The sequence below is a fragment of the Suricata suricatta genome, chromosome 5 (genome assembly GCF_006229205.1).
Source record: "Suricata suricatta isolate VVHF042 chromosome 5, meerkat_22Aug2017_6uvM2_HiC, whole genome shotgun sequence".
Taxonomy (NCBI): domain Eukaryota; kingdom Metazoa; phylum Chordata; class Mammalia; order Carnivora; family Herpestidae; genus Suricata; species Suricata suricatta.
Genome location: NC_043704.1, coordinates 59,874,464 through 59,899,474, shown reverse-complemented (window position 1 = coordinate 59,899,474; position 25,011 = coordinate 59,874,464). Strand labels below are relative to the sequence as shown.

At 37.8% G+C, this 25,011-nt stretch overlaps 1 protein-coding gene across 3 annotated transcripts in view; it reads left to right on the top strand.

Annotated features, from left to right (window-relative positions):
• SPICE1 (spindle and centriole associated protein 1) overlaps nucleotides 1-25,011 on the top strand; it is a 67,087-nt gene that overhangs the window by 20,021 nt on the left and 22,055 nt on the right. For all 3 annotated transcript variants that reach the window (XM_029939294.1, XM_029939295.1, XM_029939296.1), the window contains 9 exons: nucleotides 2,480-2,578; nucleotides 4,944-4,991; nucleotides 9,106-9,249; nucleotides 13,281-13,383; nucleotides 14,427-14,533; nucleotides 16,459-16,571; nucleotides 22,794-22,936; nucleotides 23,142-23,279; nucleotides 23,888-24,153. In XM_029939294.1, the coding sequence (XP_029795154.1) occupies nucleotides 2,480-2,578; nucleotides 4,944-4,991; nucleotides 9,106-9,249; nucleotides 13,281-13,383; nucleotides 14,427-14,533; nucleotides 16,459-16,571; nucleotides 22,794-22,936; nucleotides 23,142-23,279; nucleotides 23,888-24,153 (1,161 nt within the window). The remainder of the gene's footprint in view (nucleotides 1-2,479; nucleotides 2,579-4,943; nucleotides 4,992-9,105; nucleotides 9,250-13,280; nucleotides 13,384-14,426; nucleotides 14,534-16,458; nucleotides 16,572-22,793; nucleotides 22,937-23,141; nucleotides 23,280-23,887; nucleotides 24,154-25,011) is intronic.

Here is a 25,011-nt window from a genome sequence, read left to right as displayed (position 1 = left end):
GGCTCTGTGCACCTATTTGTATTTCTCTGTTAAAGGAGGCTTATTGACTGTCCAGGGCCTGCCGTTTCAGGAGATACTCTCTTAATGATATCTCTCAGTTTCCCTTGTTGTGCCTGTGAGTATTTTATTTCCCTACTCTTCAATATTTGGGATTCGCCTTCTTGCACACTTTGGCTTGTTTCTTGGTGTAGTCTCAGGTATCAAGCTCTCAAGGTCCATTCATGTACTTATTGGACATTTGTAGTATCTTCTTGGGAAAATATTTCCCTTAGTCATTTAAAAATTGGAATATTTGTGTTTTTATTGTTGTAAGTTTTTAAAAAAATATATTTTGCATCCAAGTTCCTTATCAGATATGATTTGCAAATATTTTCTCCCATTCCGTTGGTTGTCATTTCATTTTCTTTCCTTCTTTTTTTTTTTTTTAATGCTTATTTCTTTGAGAGAGAGAGAGAGAGCAGGAGCAGGAGAGGGGCAGAGAGAGAATTGAAAGCAGGCTCCATGCTGTCAGTGCAAAGCCTGAGGTGGGGTTAAACCCACAAACCATAAGATCATGACCTGAGTCGAAATCAGACACTCAACTGACTGAGCCACCCAGGTGTCCCATCAGTTCAGTTTCTTTATGGTGTGGAATCCACCTTCTTTTTTCTTTGGTTTCTTTAGTGTTCTTTATTTAGTGTTATATCTAAGAAACCATTGCTTAACTGAAGATTCACGAAATTTATGCTTATGTTTTCTATTGGGAATTTTGTACTTTTAGCTCTTACATTGAACTTGGTAATTTATTTTAAGTTAATTTGTATTTATGTGGTGAGGTAGAGGTCTTAATTCACTCTTTTTTGTATGGATATCCAGTTGTTCCAGCACCATTTATTGAAAAGACTGTTCTTTCCCTATTGAATGATCTCTTGGCACCTCTGTTGAAAATACACTGATTATATGTGTAAAGGTTTGTTCTGGACTTTTAGTTCTATTCTATTCCACATTTTAAAAATGGTATTTAATGGTTCTGCCACTTACTGTGAGGCCTTCACAGTTGGTTAACTGTTTGTCCCTTAGCTGTAAAATGAGTGATAAATATTAAGTACTTAATGGAATTATTGTTAGGATTAAAGAAAGTACTATGTAGGAAGAGCTTACTTGGAACAGTACCTTGTAGAAAGCACGCACACAATACATGGTAGCTAATGCCATCATTATCACCATCTTCACTGTCCTCAGCATCCGTCAGCACTATCACTATAATGCAACCTAACGGTTATTCTCTAACTTGTAAAAGCCAGGCTTCTCTCTTTTGCCGGATTGTAAAACCTGAAAATAAATAATGTGTTTGAAGAGTGAATCTGATTCATAAGACAGAATGCAAGGAGACTAGGGAGAAGCCTAGGAAAATACTTGCATTTAGGTGTTTTTATTACAGTCGACTAAATAGTTTTTTAAAATGTACATAAGGAAAATACTATAGTCTTTTAGGATAATATGGAATAAGGGGGTCAGCTGGAAAGTTCTGTAATGATTTAACTGCATAATGAAGTTCTGGAATGGGAATCAGATATACATGTTGCTTGTTAAAAGTCACATATGTATATGTATATGTATAATGTAAAGTCCTAGTATACAGAGACAATGAGTCTTTTTCGAATTTTATATGTTTAGTCCAGTATCCTTAGTATTGCTATTTTAAGAGTGCCAAGCAAATGTTGGCAGTTTCCAAATGTTAGTGTAGTGTCAGTAATCACCTCCGTTTAGTATTATGTGGAAATACGTTAGAAATGATTTATTTGTTCTCTAAACTTTAGCTCCCTTTATTTTAGGTAAACACATACACATTTGGTAGTGGTTTTGTTTAAAAAAAATTTTTTTTTAAATGTTTTTATTTATTTTTGATACAGAGAGAGACAGAGCATGAGACGGGGAGGGGCAGAGAGAAAGAGAGAGAACCAGAAGCAGGCTCCAGGCTCTGAGCAGGCTGTCAGCACAGAGCCTGACGCGGGGCTCGAACCCACGAACGTGAGATCTGACCTGAGCCGAAGTCGGAGGCTTAACTGACTGAGCCACCCAGGTGCTCCTGGTAGTGGTTTTGAATGCTAGAATGCTTAGTAAAGAATTCCAACTCTGTTTTTTTCCTTTTGCTTTTAGAGTGTTAGCTTGATGACTGACATATTCTCCACTAATGGTGAAGTTTAACGATGACAAAGCCTGTGACTACTGTTGTAGCTCTGTGCGTTAGGTCATAATTTGTATTCCTGGAGTTCTTTGTTCAGCAAATATGCATAAGTTATTAACTTGAAACCTGTTTTATCATAGTTATTAGTATTGGGAAGTAAAAGAACTAAGTATTTTTGGTCGACTGTTTCTTTCATAATGCTTAAACTTTTCTTCTGACACTTTAAAGTTTATTTTCTTAGATGTCTTTATCCTCCTTTTAATTGCCACTTTGTCTTATATTTTAAAAATGTGGTATGATTATTACTTCTAGATGTCACTTGTCAGAGTGAACCGTTATGTTCCTCGGGGAGGAGGAAGGAGAGTGCTGAAAGTAAAGAAGACGAAAACGCCAGTGAAGCAAGAATGGGATGTAAGTCTAGGCGGGAGAATGAACCTGTAAGCTTGCTCTGGGGAACAGATGTGATGACATGGCCCTAGTCACGCAAGACAGTGCTTTAAGTGTGAGAGGGTGGAATGGGTTTCTGGGCGTGTTTAAGAGCAGAATCCTTTGGGGGATTTCCCAAGAATATACATGTTAGGGCCCTAACCTCCACCTCCTTTCAAGAGAGAATCTTAAGAGGGTAGGGAGTATGTTTTTAAAAGTATCCCCTCCCAGACTTTGAAATCTCATGGGCTTTAAGGCAACTGTAGCTAATCTGTGTCTCTGAAGTCTGAATTTTTTTGGAGCCCCAATGAGGGGCTCAAATTCACAGACCATGACATCTTGACCTGAGCTGAAGTGGGACACTTAACCAACTGAGCCACCCAGGCACCCCTAAACTCTTTTTTTAAAGTTTATTTTTATTTTGAGAGTGAGCGAGCATGCAGCATGAATGAGGGAGGGGCAGAGAGATAGAAGGAGAGAGAGAATCACAAATAGGCTCCTCGCTGTCAGCACAGAGCCTAACTCTGGGCTTGAACCCACGAACCCTGAGATTATGACCTGAGCCGAAAGCAGGAATCAGACACTCAACTGACTGAGCCACCCAGGTGCCCGTATCTTGTACTTTTCTAAATTAATATGAAGGGAATAGCAATTTTAGTATAGAGAACCCTTGAATTAAATATGAACTATGGCCAAAAAGTTAAGTCTTTAAATATATTCATCTTCTAATATAAGCCATTTCACCAGACCTAGTTCTCTCTATTTTTGTTGAAAGTAGAACTCTAATTGTTTTATTTCCTGCCTAACCAAATCTGTATAACAAAATGACTGAAGTCATTTTGGAAAGGGCCACATTGTAGGGCAGCTACTTACAGTTGTGTGGGCTGTGCATTGCTCAGTTCCAAGGGGTACTGTTTGCATGCACCCTGATAATAATGGGAGTTCCTGGAGTTGTGCAGTGCGGTAGACCTGCCATGTAGGTTTAGTACCTTTCTACATAAGTGACTGTTTTCGCATTTTGTGAAGTTATAGAGTGCCCTCAAACTTTATCCCTTATGAGGTGTGACAGATACTATGGTTAAGATGTTTGCATGGAGACAAACTTAACCTCTCTGTCATGATCACAGCTTATCTTTCAGGAATCTTGAGAGGTGTCTCATTTTGGAATGCAGTTTGAAAACTACAGTTTTAGTTAAATTTACTAATTTAAGTTGAGTTAAATCTTGAATTACATACTACCCTATTTTATTGTTTTAATGGAAAGTATGCCTGCTTGATAAATGTACTGCTGTTTTCTGTAAGAAATCTAAAAATAGCCTGTTATTTTTTAACATGACAGCTAGCAATAATCCATATTAATATTTAACTTGAGGATACTGGTGGCTGGATAGGAATTCGTTTTGGTCCCAGGAGTTTAAATCTGTTTTCAGCCATTAAAATCCAGTGCATACTCATACCTAACCACACATAAATGAACAATAAAAAAGGTCATAGGTGTGCATAACTTCCTGGAGAATGTGAAAAAATACGGTAAGAAGTTTGAATAATAAAACTAACATTTTATTTTAATTTAAATAAACACATTTGTTTTATGTATTATGTAAAACTACAAATACTTTTATTTCTGTTTATTTATTTATTTTGAGAGAGAGTGTGAGCAGGGGAGAGGGCAGAGGGAGAAAGAGAGACTCTTAAGCAGAGTCCTTGTTCAGCATGGAGCCTGACATGGGGCTATGTAAGGCTCCATCCCGTGACCTTGGGAGCATGATCTGAGCCGAAACCAGGAGTCAGAAGCTCCATCAACTGAGCCACCCAGCTGCCCTTATTTCAGTTTAAAATAGTAGTTTTATCTTTACTAATCAGACAAATCCCTTAACTCTTCAAAGAAAGGTTTCTTGTAGGTTTGCTTGCTTAGTTAAGTGCATAATCTTTTGACTGAGGCCCATCTGGCATATAGGAAAAAAAAGGCACAGAAGGCTTATGCTAAGAAAAGGAGATTTTTGAGGGGTGTCTGACTGGCTCAGTCAGTAGAACATTCATTCAGCTCTTGATCTCAGTGTTGTGAATTTGAGCCTCACATTGAACATAGGGATTACTAAAAAAAAAAAAATAAGTTAAAAAATAAAAAAAGGTGTTTTAAAAAAAGGAAAATGAATTTATCAAAAATAAACTAAAACGGATTTAAAACATTTTTAACCTAAAGAAAATTTTTCCTACAAAAAAGTTACCCAAAGAAAGTGAATAAACATTGAAATCCTATTTAAAAAAAAATCCAATGTATACTAATATTTTGTAAGAAATCTTTTTTATTTTTTTATTTTTTTTTAAAGAAAGATCCTCTGTTTTGCAGAATACTGTGAATGATCTAACAGTTCATCGGGCGACTCCTGAGGATCTGGTAAGTTTAATATCAAAAGTTAAGATTTATTTAGTATTTGGTTTCTGACCCTCAGAATAGAAACCAGAGGCACTTCCTGGAAGTTGTTTAGTTTTATTTAATCTATGTCTATATAAAATTGAAAAGCATATCTTCTGTACTTCCCAAATTTACATAGGAATGTCACAGTGTATATTAAGATTTTATTAGATAAGTTTGGTTTACAGTTCAAATCTTTCTGGCCAGTATTGCCTTGTCTTGTACAAATCATAGATATCTCTAGCTTTATTTATTACTACTTCCCTATACCGACATACTGGTCTAGTCAATGTACTCATTTATTCCTTGAATGTGCCATGTATATTTCCACATCTGAGTCTCCATTCAGGCTGTTTTCTTTACTTGGAACAGTTTGTCTACCTTTTTGTCTGCATGTCCAAATCGTTACTTTGCTTTCTTTTCCTAGTTCAAGTCTTACTTTTAAAAAGGTCTCTACTGTAGACTAAACAAAAAAGGTTTTATTACAATACAATTCACATACCATAAAAATCTCAATACATTGGTTTTTCAGTATACTCATAGAGTTATAGAACTATCGTCATTTTCTAATTTTAGAACATTTTCATCACTCCCTAAAAGAAACTGTGTACCCATTAACAATCACTCTGTGTGCCCCTCTTCCTTCCAGTCCCTGTCAACACCTAATCTACTGTATATCTCTGGATTTGCCTATTCTGGAATTTCATGGAAATGTCATACAGTGTGTGTACTTTTGTGTCTAGCCTAAGGTTTTCACGGCTCATCCATGTTTAGCATGTATCAGTTCTTTATTCCTTATATTACAGAGTTCTATGACATTGTTTAGCTATACCATATTTTATTTGTCCATTTGTCCACTGTTGGACATTTGGGTTATTTTCACTTTTTGACTATTATGAATAATGCTGCTATGTACATTCATGTACAAGTTTTGTGTGAAGATATGTTCTTAGTACTCTTCATATACCTGGGAGTAGAATCGCTGGGTCATATGGTTCCCCTATAGTTAGCTTTCTGAAGAGCCGCCGAACAGTTTTCACGGTGGCTGCACTATTTACATTGTAACCATGCGTGAGGGTTCCAGTTTTTCCATATACCTTGCCAACACTTGTTATTATCATAGTTTTGGCTTTAGTTTTCCTGGTGGATATAAAGTGGAATCTCATTGTGGTTTAGATTTGCCCTAATGACTCATGATGTTAAACATCCTTTTGTGTGCATATTAGCTATTTGTATTATCTTCTATGGGAAAATGTCTAGTCAGATTCTTTAGCCAGTTAAAAATTGGATTACTTTTGTTTTTATTTTTGAGTTGTAAGAGTTCTTTACACATTCTGGGTCCAAGTTCCTTATAAGATAAATGATTTGCAAATATTTTCTCCAATTCTGTGGGTTTTCTTTTCATTTTCTTGATGGGTATTTTTGAAGCACAAACATTTTTAATTAATTTATTAAAATTAGGGGCACCTGGGTGGCTCAGTCGGTTAAGCATCTGACTTTGACTCAGCTCATGATCTCACGGTTTGTGGGTTCGAGCCCTGTATTGGGCTCTGTGCTGACAGCTCAGAGCCTGGAGCCTGCTTTGGATTCTGTGTTTCCCTCTCTCTCTCTGCATCTCCCCCATTCATGCTCTGTTTCCTCTGTCTCAGTAATAAATAATTTCCATCAAAAAATTTTTTTTAATTTTGGTTTTTTTTTTAATGTTTATTTATTTTTGAGATAGAGAGGGACACAGCATAAGCAGGGGAGGGGCAGAGGGAGAGGGGAACACAGAATCTGAAGCAGGCTCCAGGCACTGAGCTATCAGCACAGAGCCTGACTCGGGGCTCAAATCCACAAACTGTGAGATCATGACCTGAGCCAAAGTCGGATGCTTAACTGACTGAGCCAACCAGGCACTCATAAGAGTGTTTGCTTTTTTGATGGACTCATTTATCTATTTTTTCATTTGTCACTTGTGCTTTTAGTGGCATATCTATAAAACCATTATCTAACCCAAGATTCATAAAAATTTCTTTCTGTTTCCTTTTAAGAGTTTTATAATTTTAGTTCTTATGTTTAGGTCTTTGATCCAATTTGAGTTAATTTTGTATATAATGTGAGATAAGGGTCCAACTTCATTTGTTTCTAAATGGGTACCCCGTTGTGCTATGTACCATTTGTTAAAAAGACTGTCCCTTTTCCATTGAATTATCTTGACACCCATGTTGAAAATCAATTGTCTGTAAACATAAGGGTTTGGTTTGAACTTTCCATTTTATTTCATTGATCTATATATCTATCCTTATGCCTCACCACATTGTCTTGATTATTATAGCTTTGTTCTAAGTGTGAAGTTGTTTGAAGCTGCCCAAGACTGCTATCTCCTCCGAACTGTGGTTGTACATACTGTGTATGGGGCGTTGAGTATGTGCCATCTCATGCGTAGCATTTATCTTTACATGTACATTGGGCCCTTGAACAGTGTAGGGGTTGCGGTGCCAACACTCTGCACAGTCGGAAACCTTTTTATAAGTTTTGACTCCCCCAAAACCTAACTACTAATATCCTGCTGTTGACAGGAAGCCTTACTGATAACATCAACAGCCGATTACATGTGGATTGTATGTAATATGTATTATATGTTGTATTCTTACAATAAAAGGAGCTAGAGAAAAAAGGTGACTAAGAAAATCGTAAGGAAGACAAGTTACATTTACAGTACTGTACTGCATTGAGAGAAGTCCGTGTGTAAGTAGGTCCGCGTAGTTCACACCCTTGTCGTTCAAGGGTCCGCCCAGTCTCCCTGGGCAGATTGTAATGCTTTTGAGGGATAGGGGCTGCCGCGTACATGTCTTTGTGGACCTAGGAATCCTAATCCTAGTAGATACTCCTTAAATGTTTGCTGAGGATAATAATGATCCCTACTGACTTAAACTTTTTTTATTATGAAAACTTTCAAGTTTATGTGCAAATGGAGACAAAAGTATAAAGACCGCCCATACAGTGTTCACCCAGACATAATAGTTATTAAAATTTTGCCATATTTGTTTCCTTTTCGTACCCTTTCCTTCACTGTAGCATTTTAAAGCAAATCCCAGAGAACATGTCATTTTGTGCCAACATACTCAGTTTGCATTTTTAAAAATGCAGACAGTTTCTTATATAACCACAATGCTGTTATCATACCTAAAGTAACAATAATTTTTGGTATTGCCTAATTCCCAGTTCATATTAATATTTCCCCAGTTGTCTCAAAAATGTCATTGTCATTTGTTTTTTGTCTTCAGAATCCTTACACAGTATTTGGTTGTTGCAGTACATTTTATCAGGTGCCGTATAGGTCTTGTTCTTCATAGTTCTGAGTACGAGAATGCTTGTGAAGCCAATGTCTTCTATTCCTTAACCAGCTCTGTGAACTCCTCTTCTCTAATAATTAAGTTGTGGCTCAAATCTCTGCTTCTGCTTCAGGAATTCTACTTTCTTGGAATTTTGCATCTCCAGTGACCCGCTTCCACATGCAACCTTTGTAGGGCTGTAAAAAATAGTGCATTGTTAGTTTTTGGTAGTGATGTGACTATTATGAAATGGGTGTACTTTTGCCAAAGATGACTCAGTGGGCTTTGTGCCTTTTACTTTGTGCTTAGTAATGTGTGTGTATGTAATTGTACAGGTACACACATGTATAATTAAAAAGTTTAACAAAACACAGTTTTTAACTTTATTATATGTGATGTACTCTTAATATTTTCTATTGTATATTTTATTTCAGAAATGTAGGTTTGATGCACGAATTGATTTTAGCACCCATTAAATGAATCCTAGCCTGCAGTTTGAAAAATAGCAGTTTATTGAATAGTCTTGTACAAAGGAAGTAGAAATTGATTTTTTTTCACTTTGTGTTTCTGCTAGGTCTGTTTGTTCTAGAGACTTCTTTTTTTAATCACTTTTGAAAATGTAGAAGACTGAAAATTTTGGTTGTGAATATGAATAAATATATACATGTTGGACCAGAAAAATATTTTTAGAAGATGAGTTAGATTAGGCAGTCCCACCATCTGAATAGGCAGCATCTTTGTTTCTGAAACATTCTTTTATGGTTTTTTCTTCTGTACAGATCCGTCGTCATGAAATACACAAATCAAAGAACAGAGCATTAGTACACTGGGAACTGCAAGAAAAAGCTTTGAAGAGAAAATGGAAGAAGCAGAAGCCAGAAATTTCTCATCTTGAGAGAAGGAAATTGTCTATTATGAAGGAGGTAATGCTAAGCGGCATCATCTTCAGCGTTAGGGAAGAACGTGATAAATGGGGTTCTCTCTTTCCCGCCAAATTTGATTGACATTGGAGAGGGTCTGGGGGATAATTGCGTCCTTCTACAGTGATCTATACACGGACTTTGAAAAGAGCAGAAGAGTGACGATTAGTCTAGTTTGGAGGTTTGAATTCCTGCTCTGCAAGATACTGTTTGTGTGACTTGCCTGATTATATTGTTATGAAATTTCAGTGATATGTACTTATAAAGGGATTAGTACAGTCCTTGGACATAATTAGTGTCATATATATAATTATTTTTCTCAATTCACACAGGTAATGTTAGATTGATTACTTTGCAAAAAAAAAAAAGTATGCTAATCCAAGTTAGTAAGCCACTTGTCTTTGGCTTAATCTTTTGACAGATGTAGGGTATTTGGATGAGTAATCAGATGTGTAGGAATAAACAGTATGGCAAATAAGAGGAAACCACAATAAAAAACCTTTTATTTGGGATGGTATCATTGTAATCATTGTAAAAGAAATATACTTTGTAGTGTTGCTTCTTGTTCATTATTGAAGCTAATGGCATTGGCTGTCTGGGTGACCTTTCACTGCAGCTTTCAGTCACTCTGTCTTTTGAGGAATCCATTAGGCTTTTTAGTGAAATGTGAAAGTCTTGATCTTATATATCATCAGGAAGAATTCTAGCTCCCAAATCAATGTTTACGTGAACTTGTAAAAAGAACAGTGGCTTGAGGTAATATGGTTCTTTATAGATAAGTATCTTTTGGTGATCTTGGACCAGTCATGCAGATTTCAACCTTTTGTGGTAATTCTTAGTGACCAGGAAAAAAGGCAGCCCCTTTGAGGTGGCTGTGGGCCTTTGTGTCTCATCTCTTGTGGCTTCTGCTCAGGTCCTGAATTGCTTATACATGGAATGGATGTGGTGGAAGTAGGGATCAGAGGAAGAGCAGTGAGAGAGGGTTAGAGAAGTGTCTCTGCCTCCCCTCCGGGCCGTTCCTCAGGCTCTGGTGTCGTGGTTCTCAACACCGACTGCACAGTAGATCAGGGTTGAGAACTTCCATTAACAGATCACTACCTTTGGACCAAGATGTAGCTATACAAGGATATTCTGCTTTCGTGGACCTGTGATGTAGGTATTTTTCAGACAGTTTTTATGTAATTTTAATATGATGCCAGGGGTGAGGACCTTTACTATTAGTAGGATTTAGGTATTTCCATTTAACAGTATATTTTGGAGGTAATTCGATGTCAATATTTAGAAATCTACCTTTTCTTTTCTGTTGTTGTTTTTTTTTGGCCAGATAGTATCCAGATGCTTTATTGCTGGGCATTTAAGAAGCATACTGGAGTAAAGCTTAGGCTTCTGGAAGAAAAATGACCCCAAGATCTAGTGATTTAAACAAAGTAGAAATCTATTTCTCTTTATAAAACAGTTCAGAGGTAAATGGCAGTTGGTTGGGGCTCTGGGGCCCTTTATTCCAGGGCTTCCATCTCTGAGTAGAGAGTGGCAGTGCCAGCTTCCTTCAGCTATATTCCAGCCAGCATGAAAAGGGGAAGAGAATGCATGCTACTCCCTTTACATACCACCCAGAAATTCTGGCTTGTCTCCCATTGTCCAGAAATTCATCACATGACCATTCTTACCTGGAATGATGGTTAGGAAATCTAGCTATATACTTGGCTAAAACTTGGGGATTCTGCTCTTGAAAGGAAAATGGAAAGAAAGGAGATTGGTGGATAAGTGTCTGTCACCAACAGATTATATTACCTGCCTTGTCTCTATAAATAATACGTTGAATATCCTTGAATGTTTTTAAGTACATGTAAAACTATATTTATAGGATAAATTCTTAAAAGGGGAATTGCTAAGTCAATGGATATGTGTATCTGTTATTTCAGTGTTAAATTTGTAAGGTCTCTCTTCAGGGATGTAATGGGATCAAAGGAAGAGGGCTCCTTGGGAATATTCATGTATGCCGTATCATTATGTGTTGAGAGCTCCCAGTCCGTCCCCTAGGGCTGGACTCCTGGATTAACAAAATTAAGAGAAAAGTTCTTTGGCATTTGTTGTAGGATGGATGCATTCATGTCATGGGAATCAAGCAAATGAGGGTCGGGATTCAGAGACAGGGAGACTTTGATAAAGATTTTATAAATTCTAAAGGAATAATAACTTCCCAAGTCTCTCTGCAATTTCCTATGTCAATCTGGTTTTTATTATCAGAGAACAAAAGTGCGAAGATGAGAAGTTTTTGTAATGTTTTTGAAGGGACGTTGGCCAGTCCTTTGCAAATCCAGTATGTGTACCACCATTCATAATTTTGCTCTGTGAACCTATCTGGGGAAGTAATATAGACAGATGGGCTTGCAGATATTGGCTTACCTATCAAGAGGATGAGCTTTATCAGAGAGGAGCAATAAGTAAAGCTAGAGAGAGAAAGGCAATACGCTGATCTCTGGTCTTTCAAACCGTCTGCCCCTGGAAGGCTTGGCAGACTGGCAGAGGACAACAGGGCAGCAGCTTTATGGAGAACTCATTTTAATTAACATCACGTCTTGATATGGTAAAATTCTTCCTCCGTAATCTGCTGCTTTATCTTTATTTTGATGGAAGGTCAGTGACCTTTTTTTAAATATTAAACTCAAACTGCTATTAGGAAATATTCTACGTGTAATTTTTCTAGTTTAAATGATAGATTATGATGTTTCATTTACTCTCTTTCCTAAGCTCTAATTGCATATGTTGCATGTACTTGCAAAATCACTAACCAAGGACAGAATTTGGTTCATGGGATAATATAATTTAAGTTGTAACAACATTGTCAAATATCTCTAGAATGATACAGGTTTTCAGTGTGTCCACATCCTTATAACACCCCTTTGGGTTTGGGTAAGATGGTGGTATCTTCATTTACATATTAGCAAACTGAGTTTAAAGAGGTTGGATTTTGCTTAGTATCCCTTGACTGGGCCTAGGATCCCAGTCTTCTGGTTTCAAATGTGCTCTCTGCCTTATTGCATTCCAAAGCTTACTCTTTGTGGAAGGAACAGATTCAGACTTTATTCTCATCTACTAACTGAGCTATCCAGCCTGGTTGGCCATAGCAGAAGAAGGGGAAATAGAATTTTATTCTTGTTATTTTTCTCAGTGTCCTCAAACAGTAACTAACTAAGGTTATATTATATACCTGTTTCCATGGGCTAGAGAGATTCTGGCAAGAGCATTTGTTGCCAGGTGCTTTATTGTTTTGAATCAGTGTTGGAAACTGGGTAGTTTCCAATTTTGTGACTCCTTTCAATTTAAGAAAGCCATCTGGTGGTGGTGGCTTAAGTTGACTTGCCTGCATATCTGCTTGTAGTTATGAAAGTTCCTAAGTTGGAAGTGCCTGATCAGAGGCACTACTGTAATGATATTTTTTGAGTTCTCATCCCTCCAGGACAAGAATCCATTTTGTTGATAAATACAGAAGCATCACTTTTTGGTTTGATGCCTTAGAACTTATATTAGCTCATATTCTCTAGGTTGTTGATCATGATTCGACAGTAGGTTATCGAATACACTTTAAAGGTTGAAACACCTCTGAGTTTATGGCTCAGAGATTTATATCTTTAATTAGTGTTTGCAACTTTTTAGTGGATTGTGAAATTGAGTTAGTGTGTTGCAGCCATTATTTAAAAAAATGAAACAGGAACTAAAAAGAAAATTTCAGAGTGGTTCTCAAGGAGTAAGGTTAAGTAAGACTTATATTTTATTATACGTTTACATTTATATGTGTGCTGGGTCCCAATTTAATCATGTATTTCTTACTTGGATGTGGCCAAGCATATGAAATCTACTAACTATTGTAATAGCCCCATCTACTGGTACTTAAGGATATTGTCACTGAAGGATTTTAGAAAGCTAGGCCTTTGGTTATTTTTATGCCTTGTATGGATTTTTCCTTTGTGATTTCATAAGTATATGTATATATATTTTTCTGAATAATATATTTATCATTAACATGTACCTAGATTCTTTCTGATCAATACCAGCTGCAGGATGTTTTGGAAAAATCAGATCATTTGATAGCTGAAGCAAAAGATCTGTTTGCTGATTTTCCTCGTAGACGCACAGGTAACATATTCAATTCAAACAAAAACTTCTTTTTCTTATTAACCATAGCCCACAGCTGGGTACTTGGAAGAATTTTAAATCTTTTTCTCAGGTACCACATTATTTATTTATTTATTTTAAGTTTATTTATTTTTGAGAGAGACAGAGACAATACAAGTGGGGAAGGGACAGAGAGAGAGGGAGAAAGAGAATCCACGCAGGCTCTCCATCATCGGGGCAGAGCCCAATGCAGGGCTTGAATCCAGGAAGACGTGAGATCATGACCTGAGCCGAAACCAAGAGTCATCAACTTAACTGACTGGGCCACCCAGGTGCCCCTCGGCACCACATTATTTATAGCACAAGTATCCTAGAGGGGATAGCGTGTAAGCATTGTTAGGCATAGGTTCATTATAATTGTTTTCACCAAGAATATTAATTATTACAAATTACTGAGCTAAGCAAAGGTAAATTGTTATTTACTAGGATATTTTATGATGCGATGTATAAGATTTTATCACTTAAAATGAGTTAATTTCCAGTTTATTAATATTAAGTTACCATATATGTTACCATATAAAGTATTTGTATTTGCATATAACTTGAGTAAAGCTTAATTTGAAGTCTAAATCTACTTCAATCTCTCTAAAGGAAATTTTCCTCTGGTCAGATACATAGCATTATTCACTTTAGTGTATATATAATCCATTGTTTACTTTAATCCCTAAAAACAGATCATTAGTTTTTAGTGTAAAGTTTGAATCTTGGCTTAACCATTTATTAGTGTGACTCAGGGCCATTTGCTTCCTGTCTCTGAGGTACAGTGTGCTGGCCTATAAAATGATACTAGTAACAGCCTCATCAGATTTTATGAGGACAAAATGACTTAATATATGTAAACGTATTTGGAACAGTGCCTGGCATATAGTTAGTGTTATATAAATGTGAGCTGCTACTATTTTTATTTAAGATTTTCATGTGATAATACAAACGTATGGCGATGTGTATTGCTTGTAAAGTCAACTTAATGAAGTAAATCATCATTACTTATTTTCCTTCTGCAGGGTTTCCGAATGTAACAGTGGCTCCTGATTCCTCTCAGAGTCCCATCGTGGTAAATAAAGACCCTGTCACCCAGGCCATTCTTAGCGAATCTGTCATAGAGTCTCAGGTAATGAGCTGTCCTTCTAGCCATCATGCTTATGTGGAAATAAAGCTTATGTAGGTGTTGTGGTAAACATTTCAAAAGCTTAAATAGCAACAAATACCTAGTTATGGTTGCTAGAATTGTTCTTCTCAAGCACATTGCACTTTCTGTGAGTAATGTTTGTACCAAACAAGATAGGACCAGATAATGATAGCTACCTTTTACTGACTACTTACCTACAAGGTAGTAGGTACTATTATTATCTCCATTTAGCAGAAGAAAAAACTGAGGTTCAGAAAAATTAAGTGCCTTATCCAAGATCACATAGCTTGTTGGCATCAGAGATGGCATTCAAGCTAGGCTCCATCTGCCAGTATGGAAGTAGCAGGGAGTCTTTTTATTTCTACTTTGGAGTCAGGTGGATCTGTGTTTATATTCTATTCCTTACTACCTCTTTGATCTGGAGTTGATTTCTTAAGGTGTCTAAATTGGCTCGGGGTGTTTTTTGATTTTTCTGTTAAATGGGAATAGAAATATTTACTATGGTTGTTGTGAGCATCAGCTGAGATAAGTTATGTAAAATGCCTAGCATAATTCCAGATACTAGTTCTTCATTAAATGTTAGTCCCTTCTAATAGTGTGTTTAAAAACTAGCTACCCAGGAAACTTGGAATTTATTGTCTAGTTACATGGGATACATTTAAGAGATTAAAAAGGGATAGAATTGACAGGATTTGGGAGCTGATTGGATGTGATGGATGAGAAAGGAGGGTAACTCCCAGTTTGCTGGCTTAAGCATCTCAAAAGATGGTGATGCTGTTCATGGTCTTAGGTAATATGGCAGGAACAAGGCTTCTGGAAGAATAATAGGAAAGGCTTAGGAAGATGACCAGTTTGGGACATATTTATGATATGTATGTAGGATGTCTACTAGAGATATCTTTTAAGCAATTGGATATAATTGTCTAGGACTCCAGAGAAATCTGGCCGAAGATAGAAATTAGAGAATTCATAGCATTTTACTTATAATTGCAACTATTGGAACTAGATATAATCATTCAGAAAGGGAGTCAGATGAGAGGAGAGACGGTCCAAAGGAGGACCTTGAGTCCCATCGGATATTAAGAAATGGCAGAAAGAAAAGAACCAATAAAGGAGATTGGGAATAGGAAAAAAACCAGGGAAATATGGTATCATGCCAATTAAAAGGAAGAGTGTATCAAGAAGATCTTGAAGGAGGGGCGCCTGGGTGGCTCAGTTGGTTAAGAGTCTGACTTCGGCTCAGGTCATGATCTCGCGGTTTGTGGGTTCAAGCCCTGCGTTGGGCTCTGTGCTGACAGCTAGGTCAGAGCCTGGAGCCTGCTTCGGATTCTGTCTCTGTCTCTTTCTCTGAACCTCCCCTGCTCACACACACTCTTTCTTTCTCTCTCTCTTTCTCTCTCAAAAATAAATAAAACATTAGAAAAAAAATTAAAAAAGATCTTGAAGGAAAGTGAGGAGTGGTAATTAATGTCTAATGAATCAAAGAAGTAAGAGAAGGCAAAGACTAAAAAATATGTTTGATTTAAGAACACATCAGAAGAGGATGTTAACCTTGTAGAGAGCAGTTTGAGTGGAATGGTAGGGCAGAAGCAAAGTTGTAGGGTACAGATGGTAAATGAGAAGTGGGGGGTGACTCGAGAGGTTTGGTGGCGAAAGAGAGAAGATACAATGAAAGAGACTTGTTCATGTTTAAATGTGGATGAGCTGAAGCCAGTACAGAGAGAGGTTGGAGAGGCAGGAGGTGGAAGATCTTGGAGTAGAATGGAGGTGAGAGGGTTTAGGTTCTAGAGCACTTGTGGAGATGTCAGCCTTAGAAGGAGAGACTTCTCTATTGTTATGACAAAAAGAAAGGATGAGTGCTTATATATCCAACTTGTGTTTTTATTTTTATTGTTATGCTGAGAAAGGCTCTTAATGAAGTAGTTGATGATGAAGAAGGAACTGTTAACAGCCAGTCTGGAGAAAGTGAGAATGAGCTGGATAACTCTCTCAACTCTCCATCAAATATGAATGTAGAAAGGTATGTATGTGTGGCATAAATATCTATAATACTTCCCTTTCTTCCAAGGCTACTTCTTTTGTTTTCCAGCTTTATTGAGATATAATATAATAATATTATATATTGACATACATTATTGACATATTACAAATATTAACATATAATGTAGAAGTTTAAAGTATATAATATGTTGATTCGATACACTTGCATGATTACCACCGTAGCATTAGCTAATGCCTCTATCATATTGCATAATTACCATTTCTTTTTTTGTGGTGAGAATGTTTATGATCTACTCACTTAGCAAGTTTCAGGTATATAATACAGTACTATTAGTTATAATCACCGTGCTCTATGTGAAGTGCAGTGTGAAGTTATTCATCTTATTCCTGAAAGTATGTATTTTTGTACTATTTCCCCATCCTCCCCCCGCCCCGGTAACTACCACTCTACTCTGTTTCTATGAGTTTGGCTTTTTTAGATTCCATATTTAAGTGAGGTAATACAATATTTGTCTTTCTCCATATGACTTATTTTACTTAGCGTAATGCCATCAATGTACATCAATGTTTTCACAAATATCAGAATTTCCTTCTCTCCCATGCCTGAACAATATTCTATTGTGTATTTATATATTATATCTTCTTTGTTCATTTATTTGTTGAGAGATACGTAGGTTGTTCCCATATGTTGGTTATTGTGAATAGTGCTGCAGTGAACATGGGAGTGCACATATCTCTTTGAGGTCCTGTTTTCATTAAAAAAATATTTTTTAATGTTTTTTATTTATTTTTGAGAGACAGAGAGAGAGTGCAAGCAGGGGAGGGTCAGAGAGAGAGGGAGACACAGAATCTGAAGCAGGCTCCAGGCTCTGAGCTAGCTGTCAGCACAGAGCCTGATGTGGGGCTTGAACTCACGAACCGTGAGATTATAACCTGAGCCGAAGCCGGACGCTTAACCGACTGAGCCACCCAGGTGCCCCAGAATACTGTTTTTTCTTTTTTTTTGTTTTTGTCTTGAACCCTTCTCCCTAGTTACATGTGATAATACATTTCTTTTTGCCCTCAGCACTTAGCCTCCTAAAAATACTTCTTCCTTCCTGTTCAAATCAAGAAGCAATGCCCTTCTAAGGCTGACCACCTTGGGTTCTACACACTTCTTGGTAGTATTGTGACTGCTTAGGTGTGGGGTTTGTGTGTGTCTGTTTCTTTTCTTTTTAAGTATTCGCATACCTAGAGTGGAGTTTTTCTTTCTGGAGGTAATTTAGTCACCATTAGGCTCTCTGCTTCTTTGTGTAGTCATTTTGAACTGCCCTTGCTCCTAGCTAGAGTTTCTGACAAGAGCTCAAGGAATATCTTTGCTGGAACTTGGTGTATCTTTTTCTACTTATAAGTGATTTGAAGTTAGTAGTCTCTGTCTTCCAGTAATGTCGAAGGTAGGGGTTATATGCTGTTTTTGCGCTTCCCGTTCCCTGTCTAGTGGGTTTTGGAGGAGAGTGAGTCAGATTTAGCTGGTCACTGTTTTCTTAAGGATACCTGGAAACATGTATCAACCTTTAAGAAGTTTTTTTGTTCAATATACAAATACAGGTAATCTTGTACAAGATTTTTATTTCCTTGTACAAGGTCTTTATTTCCTCACTTGTAAAGTATGAGGTTTAGAACATATGATATCTAAGGTGCCTTCTGGTTTGAAACTTTCTGTGAATATATGTTCCTGTGTGGCCTAAAACAACAGAAATTTATCCCCTCACTGCTCAGGAGGAAAGAAATGTGAAATCAGTTTCATTGGACCAAATCAAGCTGTTGGCAGGGCTACATTCCCTCCAGAGGCTCTACAGGAGAATCTATTCTTTGCCAATGCTAGGTGGTTTATTTAAAATAATTAAAAAAATTTTTTTTAACTTTTGAGAAAGAGGGACAGAGAGAGAGGGGGAAACATGATCTGAAGCCGGTTCTTAGCTGGCAGCAGGCTCTGAGCTGACAGCACAGAGCCCCATGCAGGGATCAGACTCATGAACTGCGAGATCATGACCTGAGCTGAAGTTGGATGCTTAACTGAGCCACCCAGGTGCTCCTGCCTTTTCCAGGTTTTGATGGCTGTTGGTCTTCCCTGACTTGTGGCCGCATCATTCCGATCCCCGACTCTGTCTTCACATCACATTCCTCTCTGTGTTATGTTGAAGTCTTCCTTTGCCTGTCTTAGATACATCTTCAGGCTCTACCATAGTCCTCCTGATGGCGCACATGCAAAAGTTATAATCACTCCCATTCCAAGATTCTCTTGTGTCTCAGCATGAACTCAAGTTCAAAATCTCCTCTAAATTTATCAACTCAAACCAAATCTTAGCCTCTAAAGTAGGCATGGGTAAGGTCTGAATAAGATTCATCCTGGGCCAGTATTCCTCTCTATGTATGATCCTGTGTAACTAGAAAACAAGTTATCTGCTTTTATTTGTTTATTTTCCAGTGTTTATTTATTTTGAGAGAGAATCCCAAGCAGGCTCCATGCTAACAGCTCAGGGCTCAATTTCATGAACCACAAGATGATGACTGGAGCTGAAATCAAAAGTCAGACACTTAACTGACTGAGCCACCCAGGCACCCAAATAAGTTATCTGCTTTTCAGATGCAATGATGGAAAAGACATAGGATGATAATTATAGACATTCTCATTTGAAAATCCAAGGAAGAAAAGGGTTACCAGTCCTAAGCTATTTTGAAACTCAGCAAGGCAAATTTCATTAGGTCTCAAAACCTGGTAATTATCTTCTGTGGCCTGAGGCTTCATCCTTTAGGTCCATGGCTCTGTCCTCTGTGCCTGTGGCTTTGGCCTTAGCCTCTGCACACTTTTATACCTGCAGCTCTCGCTTTGAAGTCATTTTTTTCTCTTGAATCTCATGCTTCCATATGAGTAATTTTAGCAGCCTGTTTGCTGGCTGCAGAATTTTGGGAGTCTGATACCTTTCCTTCACTTTATCCTATCTCTGGCCCTTTCGGTCCAAGCTGGTAGTATTTCTGCTGGTATAACATTCTTAAAAGACCTTATGGGTCTCTTTTGTATGTTATATGCCATTAGATAAGAGGCCTTCCAGAGATTTTTCCTGGATAATCCCATCTGTATGCTGGCCTCTGTTGAGATCATTGAGGGGATCCATGCGTGAGTCAGATGCCTACTCTCTTCATATTAGCAAAACATACTAGCCATACACTTGACCTTCTGTCCAGGGAGTGCTTTCCTAATAGTGCCTTCTAAGTTGAGCATCTTTTGCATTCTGGACATGCTGAAAATTTCTCAAGTAATCAAGTTCTGGTTCCTTTTGGCTTGAAAATTCAATGTATCTCTTTCTTCCTGCATTTCACTCTATGTAGCAATAGGAAAGCAGGCTGCACATTCAACTCTTTGCTTGGAAGTCTCCACAGCTAAATATCCAAGTTCGTTGCTTACAATTTCTGCTTTCTACACAACTCAGCTAAGTTTTCTGCCACCTTATAATAAGGATTGTCTTTCTTCCAGTTTCCAATAACGTGTTTCTCATTTCCTTCTGAACCCTCAATAGATGGGTCTTTAATAGTCATATTTCTGCCAGTATCTATTATGATGATAGAGGCTCTCTCTACCATGTTCCTCACTTCCTTCTGAGCTCTCAGTGCTCGGGTCTTTAAAGTCCATATTTCTACCAATAACCTATTTATTTATAGCCTATTTAAGGCACTCTAAGATTTTTCTGTCATTCACCTAAAAATTCTTCCAGCCTCACCCATTATCAAATTCCAGAGCTCCTTTCACATATTAGGTATTACGTTATGCTAGCACCCCATATCCAGGTACCAAAGTCTGTCGTAGTTTTCTGTGGCTGCTTTAACAAATTACCACAAACTTAATGACTTAAAACAACAGAAGTTTATTCTCTCACGGCTCTGGAGGCCTGAATCTGAAGTCAGTTTCACTGGGCTGAAATCACGGTGTTGGTAGGGCCACACTCCCTCTAGATACTCTAGGGAGAAATCCATTCCTTGCCTCTTCAGCTTGTGGTTGCTGTTGGCCTTCCTTGGCATGAGCCCACATACCTCCTATCTCTGCCTCCGTCTTCACGTTACCTTCTCTCTGTGTGTCAGAATCTCTCTCTGTCTCCCTCTTATAAGGATGCACTTGATTGCATTTAGGGCTCATCCAGATAATCCAGGATCATCTCATCTTTCTTAATCACATCTGCAAAGGCCCCTTTTAGTCAGATAAGGTAACATTTGTAGGTTCTGGGGATTTGGTTGTGAGTATCTTTGGGGAGGACTTTCTTACACCTACCACAAGTAGCATTGTATCATTTTTCTTGTTATTTCAGATAACCTGAATTTTGAAAGACAAACATTAGAGACACTGAGTTCAGACTGGTTTGGACTTTCCTAACTTGTGCAGAAATCTCATTACAGCACTATTCTTAGGATTTATCCTGAAGGTTGGACTTAGAGCTAACACTGTTTTACAGAGAAGTCTTTTTGATGCTTTGATAACTAGCCCCCTTTGAATGGATTGCATTATAGGCCTTTTGCTAAATTTGTTTTGTAGCAACTAATGTGCAATGTGCTGTGCATAATAGGCTTGAAGGCAACTCCCTTAGGTTGAGATTTGTGCAGCTACTAAATACAATTTCCCTTTTCCACCTTTTTTTAATAACAGCTTTATTGATTTATAGTTCACACACCATACAATCCACCCACATAAAGTATCATATTCAATGATTTTTGGTATATGTAGAGTTGTGCAATCTCCAGTCAATTTTAGAACATTTTCATTACCCTACAGAGACCTCATATTCTTTAATAGTCAAACTCCATTTCCCCCCAAGCCCTTCTGCCCCATCTGATCTATCAGATGAATCTATTTTCTATCTCTATATTAATTTGCCTATTCTGGACATTTCATATATATAGAGTCATTCAATATGTGGTCTTTTTTGTGTCTGGTGTCTTTTACTTAGAATGTTTTCAAGATTCATCCATATTGTAGCACATATCTTTGCTTCATTCCTTTTTTTGGCTACATAATACTCCATTGTGTGGTTGTAGTACATTTTACTTATTCATTCATCAGTTGGTGGACATTTAGGTTCTTTTTACTTTTTTGTCTCCTACCTCTTTTAAGCCTCAGTCCAACTGAGAAAAAGACAAAGGAATCAGGTGATTGGAGATGAAAATATCAGCCTTATCAATGTCAAAGATGATTATAGTGAAAGGCTTAGTTCTCTATCTCCCTGTACTGCAGCCCTACCTCTGCCCTGCTCCCAGAGTTGTTAGACCTTTCCTTCCTGAAGTGAGTCACCTAGAGTGAAACCCACGGACACTAAAGGAGATGGTGAATGGGTTTATTTTAGTTCGGCCAAACGGCCCTCCCGAGTGTTGGCAAGTCCTCAGGAGCGAGCCCCGCCAAGCAGGAGCTCAGGGTTTTTAAGGGCTTTGGCAAGACAAAGTAAGTCATCATTTAGTTAACCAATCATAGTTTACAGCATTCTATAGTGGTCATTCATATTTTGACACACAAATGTAAGATTTGGTAGAGACCTATCAATTTTAGAGTTCTTTGTCTTAGGAGAAATTTGAAGTGACCAATCACAGGTTCTAAGGGGATGTGCACAAAAGCAAGAACTTTGCGGTTAAAGGGTGGGATCTGGGAATAGTATCTTAGAAAACAAGTTAACCTTTAAGTTATAAATTATGGGTTACATCTCAGGACTCCCAGAGCTCAATTTCCCAACTTTTGATTGTTCAAGCAGAAGGGCTGGAGAGTGAAACAATGGTTCGTAATTTTTCATTAGGGTCAGCGTGACCTGAGGAGGGCCTTACAGTCTCAGGGCAGAGGCTGCTGCAGTCACTTTACCTCAGTGATAAGCAGACACTGTGTCCTGAGGGTAGTCTTCACAGGAGGGAGAAACCAGAAAAAAACCAAGCCATGTATTTTCTCTGGGAAAGAGAGAGGAGGATGGGGCCCATACCACAGAAGTCCAGAAGGAGCAAATTGCTTCTGTGGTTAGGAGCCATGTAGGTAGGAAACTGGGAGGAGGATGGAATGATTTCTTCTAACACTAAAAAGACATTTTAGTCATCTGTCTTATCAGTTAAGGAAATTATATTTTTCCTTTGATTATGAAGTACTAAAAGTTCCATCAGTCAAACATGTAAGCATTTGAAGAGTTTAAATGATGGCATTTATTAACTCTAATGTAGCTTGTTGTCCCATAATTAATAGGTTCCTCCACCAACTAAAGGAAGATAATTCTGAGTTAATTCAAAAGCTGTGGATGGATATTCAGCAGAAAATAACAACACAGTCACAAGTAATAACCCCTCCAGAAACTCCATCATCTGCTCCTCCATCAGGGGAACAAAAAGGTTTGCTCCCCTATGGTCTTATTTCTCTCAGAATAGTGACTTGTCTCAGTGTGTTCTTTCTTAAGCATAGTAGCTTTTAAAGCAATGTTACTTGTCTTGACTGTCTTTACCTAATTGAATAAGATACTGATCGATCCGTTAATTGGATACTTAAAACTTTTTTGTTGTTCACTAGAATTTCTTTTGGAAATACTTTTTCTTTTAGCTGCTCTGAATGCTACCAAAGCTGTCAAGAGAATCCACACGAGGCTTCAATCTGAAGAATCTACGGAGACTCTAGACTCAAGCTATGTTGTGGGACAAGTACTGAACTCAAGGAAGCAAAAACAGTTGTTAAATAAAGGTTCGGTCCCTCAGTTTGCAAAGACGAATTAGTAAACACGTAACTTGATACAACCTCCTTAATCTCTTAGTAAAGTCTCCTCCCTTATACTCATCCAGTTGGAGCAAATAACTAAGACTTTGTTGAATGGTGGCTAAGAAATGTTTTTCGCCAAAAAAAAAAAAAAAAAAGAAGAAGAAGAAATGTTTTATGCCATGTAACTCTGTAGAAAGGTGGTTCTAGTGTGTTCATTATAGATAGTGTAAACCTGTCTGGATTTTTAGGAAAAAAATGGTGATAACTCTATAACAACCTTTTACAGGGACATGTGGGTAGATAAGTTGGTTAAGTGTCCAACTCTTAATCTCAGCTCAGGTCATGATCTCATGGTTTCATGAGATCAAGCCCCATATTGGCTCTGTGCTGACAACATAGAGCCTGCCAGGGATTTTTTTCTCTCTCCTCTCTCTCTTTGCCTCTCCCCCACTTGTGCTATCTCCTTCTCTCGAAATAAATAAATAACATTAAAAAAACTTTTATAAATTGTGAATCACAGTCAAAGGTTTTTCTAGTAGCTTTCTGGTATAATAGTTCTGGTCTTATAATAGAATGACTTCTCTCATTATCAGCGAAAGGAAAACTGGATTCTCATGCTCCTTCCAAGCAGAAGCAGAACATGCTAACAGCTAGCACGGCCTCCACAGACTTACCTAGTAGCAGTAATTCCAGCCTGGATGTCCTCAAACACATGATAGATGAAGTGGAACATGAAATGGAAGAATATGAACGGTGTACAGGACGTGAGGTCAAGGGCCTGCAGAGTAGCCAGGGGCTTACGGGCTTCACGCTGTCGCTGGTGGGCTCCCTCTGCCGCCTGGTTCGCTACCTTAAAGAGGTAAGAGCAAGAGGTGATTTGAGTGTCCTCTTCAGAGAGCTGCCAGACATGTTCCGGGTTGTTTTCTTGTTTTTTTGTTTTGTTTTGTTTTGTTTTGTTTTGCTCTAAATTTATTGCAATCTCCAAATGAAATGTAGTCAAATTTGAATAGCTTTGTTTAAAATACCTCAGCTTTAGATTATCTGCAGTGAAGTTTAATATTCTTAATTTTCCTCTGCATGCTGATTTATGAATCATGTAGTATGCTGATACATGGTCAGCTAAGTGAGGTTGGTTTTAATATGAGCTTTAGTAAAACAATTAGAAGGGTTAGTCTGCTATAAATAAAATCATGTCTTATTCTGATATTGAACATTATTATATGGAAGTATTAGATTCAATAGAACTATTCAATGTGTCCTCTTTTTTTTTAATGTTTTATTTATTATTGAGACAGAAACAGAGCATGAGCAGGGGAGGGTCAGAGAGAGAGGGAGACACAGAATCTGAAGCAGGCTCCAGGCTCTGAGCTGTCAGCACAGAACCCATGAACCGTGAGATGGTGACCTGAACTGAAGCCGACTGCTTAACTGACTGAGCCACCCGGGCGCCCCTCAATGTGTCCTCCTTCTAATGCTATTTCTGCTTCCTACTTCCACTTTAGTTGAGTTTAGAGAGCGCCATCCTTGTAATCTAGACATGCAGATGGGGAAAATTCTTCATGTTATCTTTGTGACTGACTTGGGCTTTGCGTCAGTGTCTGAAGTGGGAGATATTTCGTTATTGTGACAATTTATAAACTTAGCAGGAATTTTTTTTTTAGTTCATTTGTGAATAATCAGTCTTCAGGATGCTATGGAATTAGAGTTAGCTGTACAT